This window comes from Lepisosteus oculatus, chromosome 8, assembly GCF_040954835.1.
Source record: "Lepisosteus oculatus isolate fLepOcu1 chromosome 8, fLepOcu1.hap2, whole genome shotgun sequence".
NCBI classification, from domain to species: Eukaryota; Metazoa; Chordata; class Actinopteri; order Semionotiformes; family Lepisosteidae; genus Lepisosteus; species Lepisosteus oculatus.
In genome coordinates, this window is record NC_090703.1 from 39,316,662 (window position 1) to 39,341,341 (window position 24,680).

At 39.1% G+C, this 24,680-nt stretch overlaps 1 protein-coding gene across 4 annotated transcripts in view; it reads left to right on the plus strand.

Moving 5' to 3' along the window:
* The first annotated feature begins 629 nt into the window (after positions 1 to 629).
* dacha (dachshund a) overlaps positions 630 to 24,680 on the plus strand; it is a 229,755-nt gene continuing 205,704 nt past the window's right edge. Inside the window, exon 1 of one of the 4 annotated variants that reach the window (XM_015351490.2) lies at positions 630 to 1,229. In XM_015351490.2, the coding sequence (XP_015206976.1) occupies positions 760 to 1,229 (470 nt within the window). In that variant the 5' untranslated portion in view covers positions 630 to 759. The remainder of the gene's footprint in view (positions 1,230 to 24,680) is intronic. The other 3 variants (XM_015351491.2, XM_015351488.2, XM_015351489.2) reach the window with 3 other exon arrangements.

Here is a 24,680-nt window from a genome sequence, read left to right on the forward strand (position 1 = left end):
TTGCAAACGTGGGAACACTTTGAGGAAAAAATATATTTCACTGCAAGTGTATAGCTAATTAATTCGGCTAACCATCCAAGAATGAACAAGCAACAAGCTTAAAAATCGGCTTTGAAGTGGCCAAGTGTATTTTGAACGGCAGCGCAGTATGAGCTGGGCACTGAAAAGACACACGCTAAGATACGCATTCCAAAATACTTTCATTGCAAGTGATATATATATATAAAACGCTCATAAATCAGCCAGAGACACATGAATAGGTATCTTACAGCGACAGGTTACACTTAAAGGCGTGGATAATGCATAATGAAATAATTTACATCACTATGCTATTCTGCCAATAATCGCAACGTATCGAATGAAGCAAAAGTAAATGTAATGAAACAGAAACAAAGCTAAACCAAACAGAACATGATGCTGACGGTACAGATACACGGAAAAACAATTACGAGAAAAAGTTCCCTCTCTGTGCGTTAGACAGCTGTCAATGATAACCCGACCCCCTTCAATTAGAGACCCGTCCCTTTCAGAAAAAGCTCCAGTGAGAGCGACGGGGCTCGGCCGTGGCGGAGCTGATTAGTGAATGGGGATGCCACTCTTGTTTAAGGTGGGCTGGCTGATTGAAACAGTGAATGCAGCCCTCGGTTTCTCAACCACACTGCTAGGACGGTAGTAGCCTATTGCCTACTATCCGGCGTGAGTGAGTGTGAGTGGGAAAGAGAGGGAGCGCAAGTGAAAACAAAATTTCGAAAAGTGACCATGGCTGTTTCAGCAACTCCTCCGGTGCTTTCCCCCACCTCCAACCCGGGGTCGGGGGGCCTCTTTCGCTCGGATCCCCTGTATACGAGCCCTGCGGAGTCCCCGAGGCTGACCAACAGCATGATCAACACTTTCATTAGTAGCAGCAGCAGCAGCAGCAACAGTACCAGCGGCAATAATGAGTGTAAGATGGTGGAGGTCCATGGGGTCAAGGTGGCCTCGTTCACGGTGGATGGACAAGAGCTCATTTGCCTCCCCCAGGTTTTTGATCTGTTTTTGAAGCACCTGGTCGGCGGACTGCACACCGTGTACACCAAGCTGAAGAGGCTGGATATATCTCCCGTGGTCTGCACGGTCGAGCAGGTCCGGATTCTGCGGGGGCTGGGAGCCATCCAGCCCGGGGTGAACCGCTGCAAGCTCATTACCCGCAAGGACTTCGAAGCCCTTTACAACGACTGTACCAATGCGAGGTTTGTGAAACCCTCTCCCTCCTCCTTTGCGTTCAAACATATTGAAATGTAGCTATTAAACGCAAATAGATGCCTACAAAGCGTGTACTGATATCTAAAGAAAAAAGTTTTCAAACTCTGATGAGAATTTACATGTGTTTAAACTTAAATGCACGAAATATTTGTGCGTTGTTTACTGCCAGAGAATTGGGTTGCTTTTAAATTCTGTTCTTAAAACGTGGGTTAACCGAGATGCACAGAGAGCCACAGAAATAAAAGTTTTTTTTTTTAAACTTCATGCCACCGGCTTCAGAAGGCTTTATATTTCAGCTGTAATTTTTTTTTTTGCGTGTGGAAGTCGTGTGCGCAACTTTAATTTTCTTCAGCTGCTCAGAGCAAAAGCGGGCTGTATCAAAGCCCTGTGTTTGGACAATATACCCTTTTTTATCTCACTAGCATCACTCCGTTCAGGGGGTGATAATTAGACCTGATTCCGAAGGTGCATCGACTTTGATGGGTGGGATTCAGGTAAAGAGTTGCAGTTTCAGAAGGTGTTTTGTTTACTGAAAATGCTCGATTCTTCAAGTTTAAGACATTAATCAATTAATAATTTATCGTCCCGGTTAGAGTGCCTGAAGCAGGTTGCTGTAATCGTAGTCCTATAGGAGTTGATAGTACTGTGATACAGAAGGTGCAACGCCGATAGGCTCGTACTTCATTTAGCACAGATATCCAGGCGAAGCGCAAGGTTGGTTCGTGTTCTATTAAAACAATGAAATGCTGCTAAACGAACGAATATCTATGGCATTTGAAAAAGACCTATTGGATTTGTCCGGATTTTCCAGTTTTATTTTTACGTAAAAATATGATTTTGGTTAGTTAATGTTTCTTTAAGCGTTTTTATTTTAAAATTTAATTTCGATACATGCTTATTTTGCTTATCAGTGTGCAAGAAGAACATCGTGCATGTGGTTTCGCGTTAATACTAGTGTATAATACCAGTCATTATACTTTACTGATATGTATTGCAATAGTATTTAGCCAGTGAAAAAAATAACTTAAAAAAACTTTAAGCAGCACGATATGAAAAGGAGAGTATATAACTAATAACTCAAAAAATAAATATTAAACAACGATACTTTTTTGTTGTGCAAGAACATGAATATCAGAAAAGGTTTCCTTTGATGCCGACGAGCGGGTGTTAGACACTCAATTCTGAATAACTCCGAAAGAGATAAACTTTCTAAGTTTATTTTATAATTCCGAGTGCCGACTTTAGATTATAATATTTTTATTAAAATAATGATGGAAACCATGTTGATCTAAACCGTTCTTTCTTCATTTTTACTTTTTTAAAGTATTTCATAAATGGTGCCAATGGTGCTTAAGGATTTTTTTATCTGAAGGCACTATGCTTTTAAGTTCCCATACTGTATTTCTTTTTTTTTGGTCGAAAGATAAAATTATTTTAAAAAAATATTGCCTCCTGTAATAAAAACCTTACCTAAAAACAATTTGCCGCAGGAGGGAAATTTAGCATTTGTAGAAAATAAGCCTGATGGTGGAACTGCATGCAAATTGTGTTTTGATTTATCTCCATGCACTTTTTTTCCATTTGAATTGATCTTGAATTAATTTTCACAGAGCGGCTCTGCGAGGCTGCAGATGTTGCCGTGTGTTTAATAAATCAATGAGACAGATCTGAATGAATCACTTCAGATGGATTCTCTGCTCGGTTTGATGTCTAGATGTTATTCTTAGCTTGTTATCATGACAGATGCATTAATGTTCCCATGCACCGCCAGCAATGTCAATGAGAAAGGAACTTTAAAGAGGCCGGTCCCATTTTTGCTGGGCCCTTCTACAACAAGCATAATCCGTGGAGTTTGTGTTCAGTTGTCTAATTGATTTTTAGATGCTGGTCTTGAAGCTTTAACGACAAGGCACAGCTCCCAGAAAAAAAAAGAAGCTTTTTTTAATTTTTAAGTGAAGGTTTGGGTATTTAATGTGTTTTAAGAAGAAAGAAAATGAGTTGTAATTTTTCATATGGTTATGCTGACAACAGTGATTAGAAACGTGCTGATATGCACTATGGATCCCTGTAATATGTAAATATGTCTTTATTAAAATATTTACAATGTGTGTGAAAACGGAATTGAATTTGCTTGAGCTGAGAACTGTCAGGGTTGACATTCATCTTGAGTGTCTGGCAGAGTGTGTTTTAAAAACAGATAAACACAATCAATTCATATGCAACACACATTTATAGAAAAATGGATAATACTGTTCTAGGGTTAGGTTCGATTATAAATCTTTTTGCTCCTTTTGGATTTTTTGGCGAAACACGTGCTTTTGCAAAAACGCAAGTTTCAAGACTGAAAAGTACATTTCTACTTACTAGTAAGAACCACTAAACAGATGGCAAAATCTGATGATAAGTGTAAACACGCTTTATTTTAATGGCTTAATCTTTGAATCTAGGGATTGTTTTCTGCTGTGTGAGTGAAGTCAGCTGGTAATTGATTACAAAAGAAAGGGAAGTGAGGTGTTTTAATTGTCTTTAAGTTGTACAGTGAGTGCATGTAACAACAATGTCAGTAAAGGGCATGAATGAAGTTTTTTAATGCATTTCCTCTGTGGAACAATATGTATTGAAATAATACCCTCAAAACATCTGCACACACCAATTTAAAGCTGACCCAACAACAATAAATATCTTCCATTTTCATTTCCCGTTGCAGAAGGCATGAATATGTTCATGGATTGAAACCCAGGGCTGTGCTCTTACCCAAAGCAGGTTAAACTTTGCTTGACATAATTCTGTGTACCTGATCTGGATACTGAATATCAAATTGTGCCATAGCTTTGTCTTTTTTCTTTTTTTTCCCAGGTCAAGCTCTTAACAGGCTCAGGTGCACAGCAAAGTTCTATTTTATCTAAAGAGTTACTCTGTAGCTGCGGTAATATCATCATTTACATTAAACAGGTTATCAAAAGAGTGTTGTCTTATCTAATCTTTTACAGCCCTGTAAGTTATGGTGTGTAACATTTTGTAAATGATTTGGATGTTTTTTGTGGAAAATTGAAACGTTCAACATGACCTCTGGCACGTAGGTTTCCAAACAAATTGTGTTGTAGTATTGCAATGTATTATTTCAGTCTACTGTAATTAAAAATAATTTAATTTTAAATACATTTAGCATTAAAATACATAGGATACACAGTGAGCAGAAGCTATGATGCTAAACCTGTCCGCATAAGTTCAGGGCAAGAAAGGGGTTGCTGTGTCCGAGGTCTCTTTTAACTGTATACCATTTTGGGGGCATTTTACTGAGGCATCCCTTTGAAGGGATGTCTGAAGAATGTGGCGTGACGAATGTTTCTCTCGCACAGACAGGTGTTGTATTATACCTGGGTGAAGTGCGACAAATTCAGATTGTCTCCTGACAAAAACACTTTCAAAGCGTCAAACACTCATTGTGCCCTCAGTCCTGTGGAACCTTCTGGTTCCTTGCTTATTAAGTGGATTGATCAACGTTTCTTAGCAGTCAGAGGTGGAGAAAATCAGGAACAAGCAGCTTAGTTTCAGTGTTCTGTAGTGTTCTGGAGGCAAAGCTGTGGAGATCTGGAAAAGACAGCTCTGTTTGTGTACCCTGAAGTCCAGATGGCCACTTTTGGCATGATTCGGTAATTAACCTTTTAGCACTCCTCCACCTGCAGATCAGGGTACACATTATTAGTCCTCTATGTTCTGGAGAACCAATCTGCTTTCACTGAGTTCATTACCACTGACTGGTAGGGAGACCTTTTATATCTTTTATTTGGTGAAAAGTGTGAATCATTTATGGGCAGGAACGGAGAGGTTTGGTAACTGGAGTGAAGTTGTTGGTCTGTAAAGAAATTAGTCTCCATTGAATAGCAGTGGAATCACATTTCTTTCTGGTCTTCGGTGTGTTAAAAATCTACCTGCCAATTTTTGCCTATCAACAAAGCAGTTTACATTCATATATAAATATGGTGCATCTTATGGAAAAAAATGTTTGATTGAGCTGATTTTCAGCACCTCTTCTCCCTCATCTGCCTCCTTTTTATTTTATAAAGTAGGGAAAAAAGGACACAGGAGCTTTAATTAACTACGATATAGTGGCTGAAAATGGCAATTTACAGAATCGCGTAGAGGGCAAAGGCACTGAGGCAACCAGAGATATCAGGGAGGTAATCAAAACATTTCAACATAATCTTTAAAACTGACACGACCAATTTAAATAAGGGAAAACTTTCCGAATCAGCAAACAGGGCTGAGCACAAAGGGCTCCTTTTATGATTTCTCAGCTTGCAATTGATCTCCTGGTTTTATTGCATTCATTATTTATTAAAAGAATTTGCAAGCTAAACATAACGTTAAACTAGTTTGCACTTGGGGACTTCACTTAGGAAATTGAATGGAAATTGCATTAGAGATGAACATCTGTGCTATTTTTCCACTCCTGTGTTTATGGGCTTTTTTTTTCCAAAAGGTGTATTGGATTAGCAATTTTAACTGTTTTTTCTCCAAAGACATGAAATTTGTAAGGCAGTTTTTGCTTCTGAAGAAGAATTCAGTCCTTTGGTGGGGCGCGTGTGTCAGGGAAGCTTTAATATGTGGGAGGGGTGTGCTCTCCTTTTTGGAATAAAACTCACGTTTTTTTGAGGGAGGGTGACAGAGTTGTTTTTCTGTGGGTTTTGGGGTTCTTTGCAAAGTACAACAAATCCATGATAAACTGAAAACAAACCTTTTTTTCTTGATTAAATATCAGAATTTTGTCCAATTTTAGTTCAAACTGTGAGTGGAAAAAATATTTTCTTTTAGTCACCAGAATAAAAGTAAATTATGTTTGATGAGAATTACATTAAGGGTATGAATCTGCTTTTAACTGAGTAGGCGATACCACTTTGCATATACACATTTGCTTGCTATTAATGGAAAACATTTAGCTGAGATATGCTGCTAGGTTTTGTTTTATTTTTTAATGAGACATTGTGTTTTGTGTCTGCCAAATTGTAGCAGTGTTTTAAGATGCAGAATTAAAGCACTGGATCTACACGCATATATGTCTTGGATAAATATTGTGAACAAAACGTAAGTGAAAGAAACCCTGGTAATCCAAGAAAAATGGTTTAAAGCTCTCATTTAGTATTGATATGAATTCTGATATCTCTTTAGCAAAATTGCTAATCTCTAAGTGAGGCTAAGAAGAAATCTTCCTGGCATGTTATTATGCTTTAAAAAAATGAACTTGCTGCCTCTCAAAGCTGTAAGCATATCAGTTACTTAGGTGCTTTAAAAATAACCCGGGTGCTTTATATTTAAAAAAAAACATCCACTTGCCACATTTCAGAGCTGTCCGCATGAATTGCAACATTTAATTTGGGCAGTTAAAGGGAGGAGAGGAAGTATAAAAATCAGTTTGTGCCATCACACTCCATAATCTGAAAGATTATTTTCAAGGATGAGCTAACTGCCCGGTGGAAGAGATTTAGCCACATATCTGTGCCCTAGCTCTTTTTGCACCCTCTTCAGTTGCTGCCCGACAACTTCAGAAGATTTTCTCGCATCAGGGCCGCCATCTCCACTGCGTGTGCTTGACTTGGTTAAATCTGAGACCATATGGATGGCTTTTAGCCTACGGCTTTGCCTTGGGCTGAAGTGGGAGCGAACACCCAAGACAAATAAATATTTCCTTGAGTGGGCCTGCCTCTTTGTTAAGAATCCCTGCTTCTTAATGTCAGGCATAAATTATATGTTGTTTTTTTTTTATATACGTGGTCTTTTCCTCCTCCCCGAAACTCATTATTATTTAAATAATGAATTAATCGCCGATTCAGCAAATGCTTAGCTTGTGAGAAGCAGGGGTGGCCGACAATGTTAATTGTGTGAAAATGAATTCCTTGGTGACGGACTCAAATTAAACAGTTTGGGGACAGTTTTTCATCGGAAATATATATTTTTCGGAATTGTTGGCAACTTTATTTGAAGGATTTTAAACCTGATGTCTATTAATCTGGTCACTATGGGTGTCACTTCGTCATTTAACTGAATTCATTCAGTAGAACACAAAGGGGTTTATTGTGTCTGATGTGTTACAAGAAGAAGGGGGCCAGGGAGTGGAATAATGTCCCAAAGACAGTGGTTGTTTTAAAAAACTGCCAGTATTTATATCTCTTTTTGCCTTTTTTTGTGGAGAGGAAGCTCTTTTATTATGTCAAAAGCAAAGTTTTGTTTTTTACAAATGTATAATAAAACTGTGAAACGAACACTGGTGTGAAAGAACTCATTGATTTGAAAAGAAAACTGCATTCCAGTGTTTGTTTTTACTTTTGATGACTGAACATGTTTTATTTGTGACCTTTTGCCCCTGAGATTTATTGCTTTCTACTATAAAAGCAAAGGTTGCAAAAGTACTTTTATGACATGTTTAAGGAATTTTGCATTCATATCTGTACAGTGAGAACATTTATAAGGTTTTATAAAGGACCTGTGGCCATAGGAAATGTTATTGATATCAGAACTAGCTTGTTCGTGTGCTAGACTTTTTTTAAGTAATAAACTCCATGCGTAACTAATGAATAAAATCCAAAACAAAGACACATGTATTGCATTATAAATGGAAATGCTACAGTGCTATTTTGAATATATAACCTATGTGCATAAACAGATATTTCAACATATTCTGCTCCAATTATATCTTAAATAATTGGCATTTCTGGTCTGTAATCAAATATGTGTTTTGCTACAAGTTTTTACTACCATAATATTCTAAAGGCAAAATATTGTTATTATTGATTGTATTCTCCCCTGCTCTTTTCTTTAAATTCTGAAAAAGTGGTTGCTAAAGAATAAGAAATGAAGGGTTAAAACTGAAAAATGGTTCTCTCTTTCTCTTACCTTTAAATTTCGAAAAAGTGGAGTTTAAAGAAATTAAGAGCGAGAACTATGAAGGTGAGCGACGGTGTCATAGCTCAAATTTGGTTTGAATTTTACTGCAGCAGCAGACTCATGACCACTTCGAGCACATTGACTGGGATCCCCTGTGTCACTGTCTGTTCAGTTCAGAGTTAGAAGACTGGTGCAGGAAATGTGCTCCTACGTTGTTGTCACACACCTAGGTTGAAGTGCTTTTGCAGGGCTTTTTACAGCTTTTTGGATATGTTGAAAATACAAAAATGAAGTCTTAACAAATGACTGACTAGTGGGAAGGAGACAGATGATTTAAAGCACTCGTAACGGGAGAGTATAAGGCGTAAAAGGAATATGAGGAGCTGAAACATGCCAGGCACTTCAGGAAAATCATGTCTTCTCTCACTGAAAACCAGAGCTGTTCGTGTCATTTTGACTTTGGGAAATATTCTCTCTGAGCTTAATGACACATCTGCAGATGGGCTATATTTATTACAGTCATGTAGAATAAAATTGATTGTCTCCTAAAATTAATTTTTCGTTTGCCTCTAGCAGTGCTTTAATAGAGGACACTCGCCTGTGTGCAGAAGTATTGTTTAATCACATTAATATCACAGCCCCCAGGACAGCCAAGATAATTGTACAAACGAACATAGAAATATGTATCTCTAACTTTTATGATTGAATTATGCAAATGACTTATCTCCTGCCCTTCCAAGCACTAATCATCTAATTAGGAGTGATGTTTTAAATGGTTGTTTTTGGATAGGGATATGGGGGAAGCAAGGAGCAGAAAATTAGAAGTGACATAAAAATCGCCAAGTAGTTTGTACCAGAAGAGCCGGTATTTTGTGCGTTTGTAGTGAGATTAGCCTAAAAGATCATTAATGTAATTTTGTTTAGCATTTCACGAGGTTGTTTAATGAGACCCTTAATCTTTAATTTTCCAGCTTTGACAAACTGTATTTGTTAGTCAAAATATTTGGTTGGCATGGCACTGGTGCGCTGGGAGCAGGAACAGTAGTAGAGAACAAATTCCATTTGTAGAAACACTAACTAGCTTCCCATTAATACAGGTTAATATTTTATGATGTGTTTAGCGGTATGGTTTTTTTGGGGGGTGGTTTAGAGCTATTAGATTGTCTAGATTGCTCAATGTGAGCATAAAGAAAAGAAAACTAGGGCCAATGTGGGTAAGACATTTTAGACTTCAGGCTCTTTGAAAGCCAGCTTGAATGAACAGAGAGCAACGTTGTTAGATATTAATAGAGTTAAGAATCGAAAATTAGACAGCCTAGGAATAAAAAAGTGCAGTAGTTCCACATCTACAGTTTTCTCAGAGAACATAGACATCTGGCGTTGATATCCTAAACCCTTACCTTCAATATTGTGCTCTGTGTTTCTTGAAGTGTTTTCTCTCTCCTAAAATATTATACAAAAGTAACTCTAAATTGTAACCCTTTCATCTTCTGCCAGTTTGGTGTTGTTGAGTGTAAAATAAAGGATAGTGGTAGAAGGGTGCATTTGACAAAACTACAAATAAGGCATTTTACATTTACACCACTGCTGCACCAATATGTGCAACTAGGGTGCAGTGACGATCAAGGGAAATGAGGGCAATCTTAATCCTTCTTGGCAACAGCTGAGTTTTGAATTGGTTTCCATTAACTGGAAAGAAAAAAGAACACGGGCTGGATATACTGGAAAAAGCTTTGGGTTTGTTAGTGCGCTTGTGGAGAAATGGCCAGGCTAATCTCCTCCTCCTCTTTCCCTGTTGATCATTTACTGTTGTGATTTTGAGCGTCTCAGCTGTGTTTGTTTTTCATTTTCTTACCAAGGGAAGCATTCTTCCACCAAATGGGCCATGTGCATACGACATTAAATATTCTGCGATGATTTGTTAGCAACAACAGTAAGCAACAATGTATCAAAATTTAAGAAGTGTGCTTAAGTGAAAACGTATATTATTTTTACATTATTATATAATTATTTATATTTTCTGTTGCAATATTTCTGTCGACTTTTTGACTATTGATTTAATAGATTTTTTTCTTCCCCCACCTCCCTTTGAATAGACTTATAAGAGTTAGTGTCTGACTCCTGTGTTGAAATGCAGTAGGGCTGTATTTTAAACCCTTTAATAATAACCCCGAGGCAATCACAATTGCATGTTCTGTTTCACCTGCAGTTCATATAATATTTCTAAATTCTATGGATTTATATTGCACTTTTCATCTTGACGGATCCTAAATTGATTCACATATAGACATACATTTAGAGCACTCTCCACATGGGTGCCAGTATTCTGACTACATAGCAAATCAGGTGGAGAAGTGAGAAATTTCCAAATGGTGAAGTGCTTTCAGTTGATCTGAGGATTTCAGTGTTAACACCCCTGTTGATAGAAACAGTGCCATGGCATCTTTAGTGACATAGTAGTCAGGAACCTCGTTCCTTCGCTGTATAAAATCTGATGTCAGGGCTGGCTGCTGCTACATTCCCTTTTAACTTTAATAATGAAATTAATGTTGCCCTTATCCCCCCCCTCGTCCCTGAAATGGCATGCTTTTTGTGCCTGAAGTTGTAAAAAACAAATCAAAGGAAATCGCATCTGCTCCACGCATACCACAACCGGAGGTGTGCTGGATGTAATGTGAAGTGGTGTTTCGTGACATCATACCAAGGTTTTGTCTCCAAAGGGATGTTTAAAAGATTACTCTTCCAGCAAGAAACCTGGGCCGCATTATTCAATTGTAAACTTTAGTAAAAACATTCTGTGGGTTCCGGAAGCCTTTTTCAAAGCTGGTTCTGCATCAGTAATAGTGTGTTGCAGTGCTTGCGTTCAGAGCTTATTAAACCCTGAATCTTCCAGCTAACAACTTAACATTTAATATAGTTTTAAACTCTTTTAAACTATATTAAAACCCCATTCAGTGGATGCCTTTTTTAATTTTTGGGATGCACACACGTTCTGCAGTTTTATTAAAAGCTGGCCTTTAATGTGATGTGTGATGTCACTGTGCTTAAATAAATAAAGAAAACCTTATTTTAAAAAATGACACTCATGTGATGAATGGCTTCCTTTGTTCCCCTAACTGAAACAACATTTATCTTGAATCACTTCAACTTAAAATATCTTAACTTTTTGGGGGTAAATTTCAAAACCTATTAAAGGAGTTTTAAAGCACCCCTTGTAAATGTTTTTTTGTTTAAACAATGAAGCATGATCAGATCTCATACAGTGGTATCTGCTGCCTCAAGTAAGAAGTGAATGACCTGATTTTATTCCAGAAAGACATTTACATTTTTCGTACTTATACTGGCGCTTTTTAAAAAGATTGGCCTTAAGGTGTCTAGCTGTATTTCGATAATCGGCACTTTGAAAAAAGCAGCAGGACCCGTAGAAGCTGTGTGTGTGTGTAACTGCTGTAATCGACTGTCAAGTTCTTTCTGTTCAATGCAGCCTTACCCCCGGTATTTATTTTAAAGGAAACCTGATACTTACGTAAATTGGCGCAAGTGTTTGGAAGGAGTGAAAGTATAACTGCATGGGCCGGTTAGGTAGAGTTCCGGACTACAGCAGGCAGCTGACTAAGACTAGCATGGATCAGGGGTTTGCTCCATTTTTACATTGTTAACATGTTAAAATTTGGGATTTTAACAGTTGCAGTTCATCCTTAGCATCACATGATGATGATGATGACGATGGTGATTGTTATAATTTGTCTCTATTTTTAATATATATATCATTATATCATATATAATTATATATAATATAATGATAATAAAATACTTCCTCACATTTATATAGCACTTTCTATCCCCAAGCAATGATAGGATTCTACGTCATCCACCACTGAACTGCAGCTCCCACCTAGATATATGCAGCAGTCATTATCCCACTGCACAGGGGATCAGGAGGGAAACTGAGAAAGCAAAGCACTTCACCAATTAAAGGGGGAACACTTTTTAGGGAGAATAGATGGTACAAGCCAACATGTAGTCCGGCTTCTGGGTTTAACACCCCTAATCTACTGAAAAGTGCTGTAGTGACCCAGCAGTCAGGACCTCGGTTTAATGTCTCATCCGAAGAATGGCACCTCGCAGCACAGTGTCCCCGGTCAGAATACTGGGGTGTCGCTTTGGAAATTCTGGTCTCGAGAAAAGGTTCTTGCAAGCTTTGCACCCTCTTTTAATAAACCCGTGAAATGCCAAGTACCAAATGTCTTGTTGTATCGTGCTCATCTTCCACAATGTTTTTTATTACAAGTGCCTTAGTTTGTACACAGTAGTCCATTATTTTCATTCAGATGCAGTTTCAAGTTCTTTTTCTGAGGAAGAAAGATTAAAGTCCCGGCGCGGTTCGGACACAAAGAGTTCACATACATCCAATAACCTGTTGAGCCTTTTGTCCTCCCCCTTTGTGAAATAAGTGGTAAAGCTCTTTTTATTACAGGGGCAGTAGATTTGTTTTAAAGAAAAGCATAGTCCATTTTACAAAGTATTTAGAGGAGAAAAATTGGAAGCTTATAAGACAACCATAAAGCCGGTTTATTGGGGGCATTCGTCTTCCAAAGAACTGTCTCACAATGGGTTTTTGGTGAAGCCATTACAAGGTACCGTATGAGTTCCATTTGCCTACAGTAAATAGAATGTCAGAAGTGTCAGTGGGAAATAAATATCTAGCCGGTTAAAAGGGAGCTGAGATGGCTTAAAGCATCGTTGAGTGGATTGATTTATCTGGCATGCTGTAATGACTGCAGATGTGGATCTGTTATTCTAGATGAGCAATGAATTTGATGAGCTGATACACAGGGCTCGGCCAGCCTGCTTTTAATTACTGATGAGGAATTTATTTGTGAAGCGCAGTGATTTAGTGGGATATTTGCCCCATCCCTTCTTTTCCAGGCTGCAGGTAGGTGACCTTGGGCTTTTGTCTCTCTTGATAAATCAGACCTCACCTTATTTAAAAAAATATATCAGGGGTGTTAAGCACAGTGTAGGCTGGAGGCATCTGAGCTGCGGCTGAGCTCTTGGTGAACATCCAAGAACGGTTGCGATCAATGCTGGTTTATACCTCTAATTGCTTTATAATGTGTATATAAACACCTTTTTGATTAGGAAAAAAGGGAAAACACACATTTCTTAAATGCAGTGTGCTTTATTCAAGATTCTGCAGTCCATTAACAGTGCTCCTGTTTTCTGAGAGGGGACTAGCATGAATTAAACAGGACATGTAAATGTTCGACACTGCATACTAAAAATTTTAAGGATTGTTGAGGACGCCATGTGTACAGGTATAATATATCTGATCTACTGTGTATATTTACTGTTTAATTTATATTTAAAAGCTTGAGTCTGAAACTCGAGATTTGGAGTTTATTATTCTAATTTCCCTGCCCAAAATAAAACATTGAACAAGGGGAAACTTTCTACTTACTGTATGTTTTTGCTAAAGCATTATTGTTCTGTCCATATAGAATCTCATTTGCACATACAGTAAAATACAGTGAGAACTATATATATTTGTATCACTGTCACTGTTTTGTAATGATTTAGAATGGATGGTTTGTGCCGACTCTGGTGGATGTACGTACCTTCGTCAGGTTAGAAGCTGACTAACTTCAAGTTGTTTGGGTGTCGACATTGTTTTTGTTTTTGGACATGCGTAACTTTGAAGTTTATGTAGTGCAACATGGATATGTTTTTGCAAATGAAAAGAAAGCCATTCCAATGCAAAGTGAAGATGAAACAGACTATACAAGTGCAGTGGAACTGAAGTTATACCTCCTAATCAGGAACCAGGGGCCTGCAATATCTCTTACTTCATATGAGCTAAGCTTGTCGGCGCTGCAGTGTTCCAGCTTGTTCTGCAATTGAATGCAGGAGGTGAAGGATGTGGAATATGGATATCCCATCTTCTCGTTCAGATTATTTGTTTCCCCTTTACCCTCATTAACCACAAAGCGGGTCTTTCTAATAATGCGAAGAAATAACGCGCAACGCGACCTCAATGGAAAGCGTGCACCGGTTATGTTTGCAATCATCTAAATTGGAAACAAATGACGAGGCACGTTTTTCCTTCACTCACTTCCTTGTCATTAAGAGCCAGGGGTGATTTACGGCATGTGGGAGAAGTAGTCTATAGCCAGCCAGCCAGCAAAGGGGGAATTTTCGGGCTCCTGAGAAACACCCAGATAATAGCTGCCGTGAAGTTTATAAGCCTTCTGTGCCCGTTTAGGACTAAAATGCCACAGAACTGCTGCCTTTGCGGGAAGTGTTGATTTAAGGGCTTAAAGGTGTGTGGATACCACGTTTCTTGTAATTTACGTCAAAAGCCTTCTCTAGGAAGTGCGCACAATGTTTACGAGATGACCGAAATATCCTGTTGGAATTGATGGAGGTACAGACCCCTGCAGCATTCAAATTAACAGCTCTGACACACAGCCCCGCCTGCAAACACAAGTTGGCCTTTGTGCGTCGCGCAAGGCCTGATACAGAAGATTGTTCTTAATGTCTTTGTGTGGAAGTATTGGTGGGAAAACTGAAATATACACAGCATACACTTTTTTTAGTTTGTTTTAAACTGCTGATAACTTAACTGTTGTTGTTTGTGTTTTGGTCCTTATAAGCATGGGTAGTGTAGCTGTTTTTACTTACGACAGTGACAGTTATCAACCAGGAGAGTTGACATACAGTAGCTTGTAATAGGGATTGTGAATGTCTGCGTATTTTTTTCTGTTATTATTTTAAATATATTTTAAGCAGAAACAAGTGACAAATATTGACATTTAAAGAATTCATGTGTTTGCTGAAAAGCAGTTTCCTCGGAGAGCTATGTCATTATTACCAACCAAAGCAGAGATGTTAGGGAATGATTGAGTTAAATTGCAGAGAAATGAAGTGTGGATTAAAATACACACTCTTATACCCATATACAACGGTCTCTTTTGTAAATCCTGTCTCTACCATTCAAAATAAAGATTATAAGACTTTGCTTGGGAACAGCAGGGTACGATGTACTGTAAATTATATACTCTGCAAGTTAATATAATGTAGGAAGCCTGGATCTCCCCTGCATGATTAGGTATTGAGTTGTGACTTTGTACTGTATTTGCCATGCTCTTTCATGTCTCTCTGTGATTATCGGTACGTTAGTAACTCTGGGATAATTAATTGAAACGAGAAAGTTCATAGCTCTACAGGTTGGGCTTAATACATTGAAACTAAAATGGAAGGGTGGATTACATTTAAAACTGAGAGGAACCAGGGTGACGTTAGGGGCTTAACACATACCACTTATAATTCGGAAAGTACACAGACAAAATAACACTTCTTTTAATTACTGAGACCACAGCAAAATGATGTCTTTCGAATAACAACTGTAAAGTACAAAGTTTCATTTCACGCCATAGTGATTTTTACAGTTTTGAGTTAAACAGTCCCTACGCCTGTCGTGCCACCTGCATTGTAGCTTCCAGAAATGCTTCACGGTATGTTCCCTTCACTCTTTCCTCTATTGCAAACAACCAGTGCCACCCTGAGTCCAGAGCAGCAGCGAGTCTCTCATGCCCGCGATACTCAGCTGGCATTTAAGTTAATTTGCAGGCCCACATAAAGGGATATGACTTCTTTTTAGAATGCGAGGAATCTCATATTGTAATTGTAGAGCTGCCCGTAGCTTTTATCTTACTAAAAGCTTTGGAGGTGGGGGGAGGCCTCTTATAAAAACAATCAGCCTCTGTGAGGTTTCATTACAGGCTAATGTCTCACGAAATTGTTCCGGGTAGTTAAAATGAAATGAAATGAATTAAGGAACATGAAGGAGAGCATGCAGAACGCTTTATTGCTTCCCTTTGAAGCCACAATGGCAATAATCTCCTTTCAGCAATAATTCTGCCTCAGATAGCATTTCACTGGAGGAAGATTTAAGGGAGAATGCTTCTTTTTTACGTAATTCAAAGCTCTACCATTATTTTCTTTTGCGGTGCTCTCTCTCGCCCTGTATTTATATACACGGACCAGTGAATACATGGATATTCCTTTTTTTTTGAGTGAATGGCAAATTTCCTAGAGCAGAAAGGTGATGATGGAATGGCATTTTTCATTTTAACTTTCTTTCAGAGCTAAGTATGTAGGCCGCAGCCCTGCGCTCAAAAGTGGGGCAGAACTGGGTGGAACCGTGTGGTTGCTTTGCATTCTAGACTGAAGCGAACCGGAGAATAATAAACCTGACACCAATCTGCTACTTCACCTGTGGACAAAAACCAGAAGGACACTTGAGAACCAGACCTGAAAGAAAATAAAAGAAAATGAGCTTAATGACAGCTTTCCATGTTTGCAAGGCCGGCCTCTGGCAAATAAAATGCAATCAATATCTGGGTTTAGGAATTGTGATCTGCAAGTGGATTCAGCCTTTATTTAATGTGACAATGTCCTCTTTCTGTTCTAGTTTTGGTACATTCATCCATAATCGGGAAGCCTCTTGTTTCTGTTGTCGTAACAACCTATAGCCTACCCCAGAAGGAAGGAGTACCCCTTGGAGAGGATGCTAGTCCATCACAGGGCACCACGCACACAAGCACACAGGAACAATTCAGAAACACCCAGCCCGCGTGGCTTAAGGAGGTGGGAAAAAACTGGACTACCCAGAAAAAAACAATTTGGCAAGGGGAACATGCAGACTCCACACGGAGGGTGTCCTAGTCTGGAATCAAAGCCCAGGACCCAAGAACTGTGAGACAGAAGCACTAACCAGCACACCTCCAAATTTCAGTGCAGTGTTAATAATAATATTAATAGTAATACGGTTTATTTATAAAGCTCCTTTCCTAACCCAAGGGAACTGTACATTGTAATATAGAAAAAAACAAGTACAATATAATTGAAAGAAAAAAATAAACAGGAACATACAGGATATAATGTAAGGAAACAAGACATACTGCAGGCCTTGATAAAAAGGTGAGTGTGACTCTCCAGTATATGTGATATGTTTATGTATATGTTACTCTCTATTAACCAACTGGTATTTTTTCCTTTTCCTAGTTTGTGTTGTATCATGGATCAGAAAAAAAAAGAACTGCCTTTTCTTTTCAGTGGTGTATGTCCCACTGAAGGGAGCAGTTTTTTCCCTGTTGCATTATTTTCATTGTTACTCCTACCATTTTCTAAAACATAAATATTTTCAGAGTATGTTATACTGTGTTGTCTGAGTTGAAAGTAGTTTTTTAGTTAATCAAAGTGAGGAACAAAACCCTGCTGGTATGATGAATTACAAAAAAGTAACCTTTAATTGGTTTTCCAAAAAGAATCAGAAGGGATCATACAAATATTTGATCAGCTGATTGATAAGCCAGGGGAATTATCTGGTTTCAGTTTTTTGCTTCAAGAAATTAATTGGAAAACATGAAATATGAATCCACTAAAAATCGCTCTAGTATTTTGGAGGTCAGGTGCCCAGTAATTATTGGCGAGAGTTATCGGTGAGCTGTGGACTCTATTCATCTGGACTGTCACTGTGTTTATCTTTCACTCATTCATCTGTGTGCCGTTCTGTATCCCCGAATGAGCCCGTAAAAGACATCTTCACTGTCAGCTCTCCCAGCTTTGCACTACCCACTTTCTAAATATGGCCTTTCATTTCTCCCTCTGAAATCACCCAGGTAATGTCTTTAAAAATTGGAAATGGGGGTTTTGAAAGGAGGGGTCAGTTTCCCTTCAAAAGAAAGGTCAGTTAGAGGTCAGCAGCAGCTGAGCCATTCATAGAAATAAACCCTACAATATGGTCACATTGTGCTAAACCACAATGGGTCATTGCTGAGGTTTATTTACAAGTGGAATTTGCTCCTCCTTTGTTATATTTTAACTGTCTACTAAGTACCTCTCCAGAAACCACATTGGTGAAGCCTTGAAGTTGCTCACAGGCTAAGTCGTGCTTTGAAAATTCTGCCCTTACCTAAGTATAGCCAGAACAACTTCACTAAACCTCCAGCATGTTGTGATAGATTTATCGTCACTCTGATTTTATGTTTAAATCTCACTTTAGAGTGTGGTCCCTAAGGCCATAGTTCATCTTTATTAACCTGAATCTGCACTCCCAATGTCACGGGATTGAAAGTGGGAATTTTTTCCAGTGTCCAGAAATGGTAGGATGTGCCTCATAGTAACTTATCTACGGCCAGTAATATTGCGGTGCTCACAACAGCTTTCATCCGTCGGATCTTGAGAGGCAGAGCTGTGTGGTGTTTCACTTGTATTGGTATCAGGTCTGTGTTGCTGCTGAAATCTTGGATTTTAGCTTGTAGGGGACGGAATTAAGCCTTCAGGTGCTACCTGAACATTTTCATAGCCAAATAGTCACTCCAAAGTGATCTCCAAATTGAAATCAATGGAAAGCCATTGATTAAAAATAAATCTCCAACAAGGTATTTCAAATTTGCCATTCACTCAGATAATTGGCGAGTGTATATGTGTGATTCTTTTGGCATGGAAAATGCAATAAGGATGCAAGTAATTTTTCCTACACAATTAATATCAGTTTGGGTTGAGGTTAGACGTCCTCAATTTATATATTCATGTCCCAATTCTCTGCTTCAATATTGGCATATTCAAGAAAGATTTAATTGTAATCTTTTAATGCTTGAAAATTAATTTAGAGATGGTTAAAACTTATCAAGTCTGGCTTCTCCACTGAACTGAGTTCCCTGCATCAGGGATTGTGTCTTATTGCTAATTTGTTTGTCTGGTGCATTTATCCAGAGAATTAAACATTTGCATCCCTTTTCACAGCTGATTATTTTCTTGTTATAATTTGAGTTATTTACCTCTTAGACAACAGCAGCGTGTCGCCAGGGATTTGGACCTGCAACCTTCAAGTCCAGAACCAGAACCATCACATATTCTGTCTGTGTACCTCCACCGTTCCCCTAGCCTTGTGATAACGGTGGGGGGACACATGAAAAATGCTGAACCCCCTCCCAGTGCTCAGGACCATACAGTAGAGAACATACAGGTGTCTGTTCGGTTGCATTTTCCGTTCAGCAGCAGTGCTGAGCCAGGCCTGGTGTGTGTTAACGTGAGGAGCTGTCGTTTAACAGAAGCTCGCTGGTGTTGACAGATGTCCAACAGAGGCACCAGGGCAGCGACTGCCTGCTGGTAATGTATCGTCCTCTTTTTATTGAAAGATCACTCTGCCTGGGATGGATTTTCACTGGGCCATAAATCATGGGCTTCTCCTGCCGTTATTATTTTTATGTATGGCCAGCCTGTGAACCATTGTCTTTCTTTCTTCTTCTAATCAAGTCCTGGTGAGCTGGCAGAGGGAGGAGATTTCACCTGCCTTCCTTTAATGTCACAGAGGTGTCGTCTTGCCTTCGGTGACTATATAGCTTTAGACTCTTTGTTGGGAACTCATTTTCATTCCTGTAGAAATGAAACATGTCTTTTGTAACGTGTTTACACATTGAAGTGCGCAGTAGGTGCGTTATTTAAAAAAACAAGGCATGAAACTAGCCTTCGACATTCAAACACCCAATCCACCTGGCTTACTTTGCCATCCAGTCCCAGTTTATCTAGTCCTGCAATGAGACGGATCCAATTTCTTCTTTTACAGGGAACCCCTTAAAACAAATGAGTTGATTTCAGATGTTTGTAACATATGTCGGTACCGCTGGTTCTGCCTGTACTGTCCTGAAGCACAGATTTTTGGTGAATTGTGATATATTCTTAATGCATTTAAAAGCAATTGCACACTCTTGGGTGTATGGATAGTGAAAGACTGCAAAGGGGCTATGCAGCATGTCGTCAGAGATGAGGGCATGCTGTTTAATGAAATTGGGCTTTGGAGTCTTTCATCTCATGCACTAGCAGAAGGCAAACCAACCACCAGGAGAGACAGATTTGGGCACATGGTTTCAATAAAATATGGGGGTGAAGGTGGGGACTTGTTCAGTCAGGCTGGTGTTGAATAGTAGCTGTGAGGAAATATTGGAACTGTTCACTGTTAACCAAAGATAACCTCACAGATGTCTTAATGTAGGAACAGCATAGTGTCTTTGCGGGGAAAAAAAAGTTAGACACATCCTATTGGATTGCTTATTACTTTCCAGAATACTGTTTCTTGATAACCAGTATCTCAAGAAATCCCAAGTGAGTGGCCTTGATATTGAGCTGATATAAAATCACAAGCACAAACTGAGCAGGCACAAACACTGCAGTGAGTAGCAGCCGGGCCTCGGGCGTCCAGGTGAGGCTGATATGGACAGCTGTGTAAAAAGGCTGCTGTTTTACCCCGCGAGGGGAAATTCAGTGTGCACTGGGGGGGGGGGTTAAACCTAGGGGATTAGGAAGGGGGGGGGTGCTAATTTCTCCCGTGTGCTCCTTCCCCTTTTCTTTTTATATCAGGTTAATTTGAAACAGAGCCATTGGGGGCAGTGCGGCTGAGCTGCCTTGCCTCTGATTGCATGCATATAGTAAAAGCTTTCCGTGTCATCCGCAGTAAAGCGCTGGCTCTTATCTTCGCACATCGCATTAAAACTGCTGAAACGGCACATAAATATCATTCTTTTTCCCACCCCATTCCTACAATGGCTGTTAATGATTTAGTTGATGTAGTTGAACATTTAGTTAATAAATATGTCAGGAGTATATACCACTCTTTCCCCTTTCTCTTTTTGTACTGTGTTGTGAAATTGCAATTAGTTTTAGATTTACGCTGCGATGACAGACAGTGCTGTATAAATAGAGGTTAAACACACAATTTACATATTAATTTCATGATTCATTTAATCAATGATTTATGTGGATATAGATTGCTTTTAATCTCCCTCTCAGCTGTAGTGTTTTTTTTTTTTCTTGTCCCCCAAGCATGACAGAATGAGCCAGTTTACTTGATCACCGTACTGAGCGATCTCTTTGGCGGTGCAGTGAATTGTGGAAAAATTAGACCAAAATCGACAAGTGCTGGCCTTAATTGCTTTATATTTTTCAGCTTGTGTAGTCTTTGTGACATTCGCTTATGGTGTGCAATTTGCAAAACGCTCAGTAATCACAGAAATGATCATTCCACACATCACCTTCTGCCATTGGAGTTAAACGAACAAAGTAGTGATGTCTACATCATGAGGGTTAAGGGAATATTTTTAACAGAAAGGACAAAGTGATGTTTGTTAGGCGTTTAGTTTATGAGATGTTAATAGAGTCAGCATTTTTAACTATTTTGAAAACGAAAACTTTTCTGTTTGCAGATATGATGATTTTCACCCACGTAAGACTGTGGTTTGCACCAATATGGTCAACCAGCAAGTCAGAACTGAAACAGATGGAAATGTTTAGAACTGGTGTGTGTTGATAACGTCTCTTTGAATCTCACGTTTTGAGATGTTTTTTTTGTTTTGGGAACCAGCTGGAAGAGTCACATTCTTGTTCTTGATTTCCCAGCTTAAATCAGTCTTCAGTCTGCAACTCCTCTGATCCCAGTCTTAACCCCAGTGCTAACTAGATACTCTGACACCAAGTCTAGTAATGACCCTGACCTTAGGATACAACTGTTTGAGGGTTGAAGGAGCTGCGAAACCAGTTATCGTGTACAGAAGAAGGAGATTTGAGTGTTTGGATTCCGGATAAAATACCGTATACAGATTCACAGCCTGAATTTAACGTATTTCACTGTGGATCTGGCCAGAGAGGATAAAACAGATTGCGAAGAAAGCTCTGTAATTTGCACAGAATGCTGTTACAGTCTGTTTGGTTCTTTGACTGCACCAAATATATACAGAGAATACTATCAGAAACAGTGGCCCTTGTTTAACATTCATTCTGTTACAGATGTGTACTTTACAGAGGACTTTTTAAAAACCTGCAAATCTTACCACCTCAAGGGCTTTTTAAGATTCTTCCTTTTTTTTCTTGTCTTAGTTTTTAAGCTTGCAGCACAAGTTGGTCTTATCGATGTTTTTGTTTCTACTACATTGACCGCACTTTGTAAAGACTTTGATAAATGGGACCCCATAAGTATAAGTGAATAACTGAACAGTAAGTAAAGTAATCATGTTTAGTAGCTGGATTCCTTACCTCCGAGCTGTTAATGTGGGCAGCCATTTTGGTGATAAATGGAAAAGTTGCCTGTGCTAAGATGTAATTTTGGGGTCTTTTTACCTATGAACATGACATAGTCGCCAATTTATTTGTTTTTATTTGTTGTAGAATAAAAGTCAGATTTACAGATTTGCCTTTAGTGAAAGTAGAAGAAGAAAGAAAGTAGGGAATGACAAATAAATCCAAAATTTACATTTTATATATCATATTTAAATGTATCGAGGCCAGATTTGTTTATAAAACCCAATCCAGATAACAGGAAGATAACATTCCCAAATGGAGTAATGATCCCGACAAGTCTTTCACCCAGAAAAACATTCAGCTAATTGTTGTCAGCTAATTACCAGGCTGTGAACTCATTTAGTGACAACATTTGTGGACTCCAAGGGCACTATCCTCCTTGTCTTGAAGGTGGAAGGTTAACAAAATATGAATAATTGTGACTTGTTATTTTTATTTATTTCTTGGTGCTTTTATTCAAAATGGCTTATGTACTGTATGTATCAATTTCTACAGCTGGGCATTATGGTGGAGTAATCGGAATGATCGGAATGCCCTAGGCAGCAAAAGTAGTGAGATTTGAATCCACAACTTTCACGTCGTTCTCAAATATTTTTTAAAGCAAAGGTGTTGTTTTTGTGCTGCGAACAGCAACAAGCCTATAAAAAAACAGTTCTGCCTTTTTTTTGTGTGTGTTAGTGACTATTTTAGTGGCAGCCTGGGGCCTTGTGAGGTTTTGCAAAAGTCCTTCAGAGTGTCAGAGGAAAACGCAGCTCTTGCTTTAAGTTTCATTCGGTGTCAGGACAGCTTCCAGTGCTGGTTGTTCTTGGCTGTGGTGTGTAGGCTTGTTTCCAGGCAGTGGGATTCTCCCAGGATGCAGAAAGAGGAAACATGGATCAGTGTTGCCCCATGCACTTCACACGGCTTGTTTTCCAGCAGTGACATGTGAAATACAGACCAAGGATTTTTTTAAAGAATCCCATCTCTTGTGATAGAACACTGTCTAGAGGGAAGAAAGAAAAACATTTTGCCAAGTTTTAAATCATGCAAAGCATAGAAGAATGAATGGTCTTCCCGTGTTACTTCATGTGCCTATTTTCTTGTTAGATACAGTACATAAACTTTGATTCAATAATGAAGCACTTTACTTTCCCAGTTGTCAACTTTATCAGTGTGGAGAGCTGAGGTTCACAACCCCCGTGCTATCTCGGCAGTTTCTCAATCTGCATTTGTCCTCATAGTGACAGTTTTGCATTGTCATTGTCTTAAAGAGCACAGGATTTTTTCTTCTCTGTAGAGTTTGTCTGTATCCTCAGGACTCAGACTAGCTAAGCATAGCACTCGCTCTTTAACTGCATCCGATGACGGGATGGGCCTCCTTTCTCCTTGATGTCCATTTTTTCAACTAAGGCATCGCCAGTAATTTGCAAACAGCACCTGCTTGCAACAGTGATGTATTGTGCTTATGGATTAACTCTGATTGGGCCCCTCTAGTGAGAGCGGTCTCCTCCTCACCAGAGGCCGAAATCTGAATCTTTAGACAAGGCATGAGTTCTTCTGTTCAAAGATTGGTTGGTTATCTCTGGGCTGCCCTCTTTTGAAGTTTGCTGTTATTTGGTTTAATAATAATAATAATAATAATAATAATAATAATAATAATAATAATAATAATAATTGCTGACACTTATATAGTGCTTTTCTGGCCACTCCACTCAAAGTGCTTTACAGGTAATGGGGACTCTCTCCACCACCACCAATGTGCAGCATCCACCTGGATGATGTGACGGCAGCCATAGTGTGCCAGAACGCTCACCAAACACCAGCTATCAGTGGGGAGGAGAGCAGAGTTATGAAGCCAATTCATAGATTGGGATTATTAGGAGGCCATGATTGGTAAGGGCTAATGGGAAATTTGGCCAGGATGCCGGGGTTACACCCCTACTCTTTTCGAGAAACGCCCTGGGATTTTTTTAATGACCACAGAGAGTCAGGACCTCGGTTTTACGTCTCATCCGAAGGACGGTGCCTGTTTACAGTATAGTGTCCCTGTCACTATACTGTGGCATTAGGACCCACATGGACCTCAGGGTGAGCGCCCCCTGCTGATCTCACTAACACCTCCCAGCAGCAACTTTAGTTTTTTCCAGGAGGTCTCATATCAAGGTACTGACCAGGCTCACACCTGCTTAGCTTCAGTGGCCATAATGGGATGGTAGTTAAACAGTTAAAAGTTGAACTTGTGTGACACACAGGGATGGACCCCTGAGGCTCTGCTAGCTCAGGGGTTTTAAAAAAACACATCTAGTGACCAGTTAGGCCACCTTTCATCTTTATGTCCATTTTTAAAAAATAATGTTTCACTAATGATTTGCATCCAGCACCTGCTTACAACCATAATTGGATCAATTAGAGGCTATCTATAAGTAAAAGAAATGGTGACA